The 2,969-nt window shown below is 41.2% G+C and overlaps 1 protein-coding gene across 1 annotated transcript; it reads right to left on the bottom strand.

The window, feature by feature from the left end:
- Nucleotides 1–368: 368 nt before the first annotated feature.
- prr18 (proline rich 18) lies at nt 369–2,070 on the bottom strand. The gene has a single exon (XM_056760881.1). The coding sequence runs from the start codon at nt 1,858–1,860 to the stop codon at nt 1,096–1,098; it is 765 nt and encodes a 254-aa protein (XP_056616859.1). The 5' UTR covers nt 1,861–2,070; the 3' UTR covers nt 369–1,095.
- Nucleotides 2,071–2,969: the final 899 nt, after the last annotated feature.

Genomic DNA, 2,969 nt, shown 5'->3' with positions numbered 1-2,969 from the left:
TAGCACTGGCACTGTGGGAACGTGCTTTACCACCACAGTTCTGTTCTCTGTGTTTAAGGGCCTGTTACCATAGCGCAAACCGACCGCTTTCAGTCCTTTTGATGTGACTCAGCCCATTCATTTCACCGCTGTCTCTAGATCTGTTGTGATCTTAAGTTACATAAGACAACTCACGTTAGAATGACAAAAGATCTCCTCACGAGACAGGCAGCAACAGACAAAAGGAGACTGTGGAAATGTTTAAAATGTATTATATTTCATTTAAACATTTTTGCGTTGAACATTTTACGATGGGAAAACTGTAAAACTTGATGTTGTTAACCCATCATTCACATGGTCTTTCGGTTCAAATAAAGATGAAGAAAAAGTGATCAATCATTTTCAGTTTTATTATCATAACCCTTAAAAATGACTTGAAACAACACACGGCATATAAACACACCTCCACATTTAAAATAAATACTGTATACGGGTGGGTTTCCAGTCCCATAATACACACATACTTTCATCAAATTGAGATGTTAAGAGTCAAAGGCTCTCAGAGAAGCTCGTAAAACACCTATTGTTTTCTGGCACAAAGGAGTGACTGCGGGCTTCATGCATTCACTGGTTCTCAGTTCTCCATCCACAGTTTAAAACGAACATCTTTGCCACCCAGCCCATGTCATAAAGAAAACAATAGCAAAGTCCAAACACTACAATTTCTGTCCATCTGTAATGGTCAACTGCAAAACTTTACGGAGTGATCAGCATTACTCTTCAATGCAGAATATAATCCAGTCCATGAGAATTAAGGGTGCACTCCTGTGCTAAAATATGATGGTTCCCCAACGAACCTTTCAGTCAAAGGTCCTTAAAAGATCATTTTCTTTCTTGCCTTTTTATGGTATGTTTACAATCTTTTTCCACTACACGAGACCTTTATTTTTAAGAAGGTATTTTAAAAGTCGCTCTGTGTCCGTTGCGTCGCATCTTATAAACGGTCAAACGCGTCTCGATACCAAAAGCGTTCGTCGTTAGAGGTCATTATTTCTAAAGGTGACTTTGTGTCGGATACACCGACTGAAATCTTCACAGCGGACCTGGACGAAGAGATCAACTTTTAAGGTGAGGCAACGATGACAGTTTATCAACTTTCCCAAAAGCAGCGGCGCTTTCCACACCTTTCAGCCACTCTTTACATTTCCTCATGACAGTCTCGTCCACGTCTCCGTCCTCCTCCTCGTACTCCACATCATCGTATTTATACTGATCATTGAGGAGGGAGATCTTCACAATGGTGCTGATATCATTGGCCCCTTCGAGCTTGGCAACAGGTCCGGTGCTCTTGTTGTTGGAGCTGCTCTGCGCTCTCTTGGACGGAAAAACCCGCCGGTGTCTCAGGTCCGCGGATGCGCAGCACTTCTGCTGCTTGGCCATCATCTGTTTCTCCAGGTTGCGCTTTTGGATGACCAGGATGGCTTCGGGTGTAAGGCTGAGTGAGAAGTGGATCTCCCGCTCGCCTTCTTCTTTTGGGAATGACGTCCTGGAGGAATATTTATGGCTGGATTCTCCGGAGCTGGACCGCGGGACGCTTTCGCATGAGGTAGCCAAGGGTTTGGGGACGCTCAGCCATGGATGTTTGCTGTCCGTCTCGGGATCGGCAGGGACTCGGGTCGACTTGTGTCGCCCGTGCTGTTTTACATGAGCCAATGGCCACGGCGACGCCAGTTTATTCTTCTCCGACTCCTCGTAGTCTTCCGTCCTTGGACCTAAGGTGGATTGAGGGGGTGCGACGTTATCTCTGCTCTTCTTTTTCCTGAATAGCTCCTTTCTTGGAGATGCTATCCGCGAGTGCAGGTTTATCGGCGGAAAAGGCATTATGAAGGCTATTCAAACGTTGATGGCGTAAGAAAGACGTCCATTCGATAGCAGGTCTTTGGGTGTCAGACGCAGTAGTCCATCGCGCTCGGCATCTCACGGCTAGACTGATGATGGGCGGGGCGATCGCGAGCTTAATATAGTTTTAGACGCAAGGGGCGTGGCTACATCGTTAAGTTAAAACAACAAAGCCATGCTCACACATTCACAGGTCAACTGAGCAATCTGCACGCCACATATAAAACGTACAACATTGCATTAGACAATAAAATATATCATTTAAATACAAATCTTAATATAATCTTTAGTTTTTTCACGTTTTGAATTAGTTTTTATTGTTTTAATAATGTAAAACCTTTTTGTGTTCAAAATATCATTTGGTTTGATATTATATACTTTCAAATGCCTCAATAAGCTAAATAATTCCATTGATTTGTTTGCAGCATTTGAAAAAAGATATAAGCCCTTCATCTCTTGAAACAACAGTGTACTGGAATGCAGAAATTGAGCTTCATAATTCATTACCTATTGGGCTGATGGTCAATATTTTCTCCTTGGTGACCTTGGCAAAGCACAGACAAAGTTAAAGACAAAGCCGCACTCGTTGTTATTGATTTGTCATCCTTCTTTCCAACTGTTTGTAATTTCACAGTGACAGCTGCTGTGGCACCCAGCCACAGTCAAGTGTTTCAGGCTCAGTGCCATGAAGAAAGATAATCAATAGGCTTATTCTACAACACACACAGACATACGCTTATTTTCACAAACAATAAATTGTCGATTGAATTTAATTATAGACATTGTTTCAAATCAATATAAAATACCTGTTTATCTGTCTGCCTTTTCTTATGTTTGACTAGGATTACCATACAAATGTTTTTTAAACATTATAAAACGTAAAAAACGAAGTAAAACAATAAATGACAGAATCATTATATATCCTGATGTTGTTTCAAACCCAAATATATTTTTCTCCCGTGGTGCACAAAGAGAATTTTAAGATATCTATGAATTTTCTTTTCATAAATAAAAAAACCTATACAGCCCATTTACAAAATTAATCTTCTAAAGCCACATGATGTCTTTGTGATTAAAAGGCCGACCTTAAA

This window comes from Triplophysa dalaica, chromosome 11, assembly GCF_015846415.1.
Source record: "Triplophysa dalaica isolate WHDGS20190420 chromosome 11, ASM1584641v1, whole genome shotgun sequence".
Classification (NCBI taxonomy): Eukaryota; Metazoa; Chordata; class Actinopteri; order Cypriniformes; family Nemacheilidae; genus Triplophysa; species Triplophysa dalaica.
This window is presented reverse-complemented; position numbering and strand designations above follow the sequence as displayed.

Bases quoted from the DNA above. Each gene is read 5' to 3' on its own strand.
- prr18 (XM_056760881.1), bottom strand. From the start codon at position 1,860: ATGCCTTTTCCGCCGATAAACCTGCACTCGCGGATAGCATCTCCAAGA.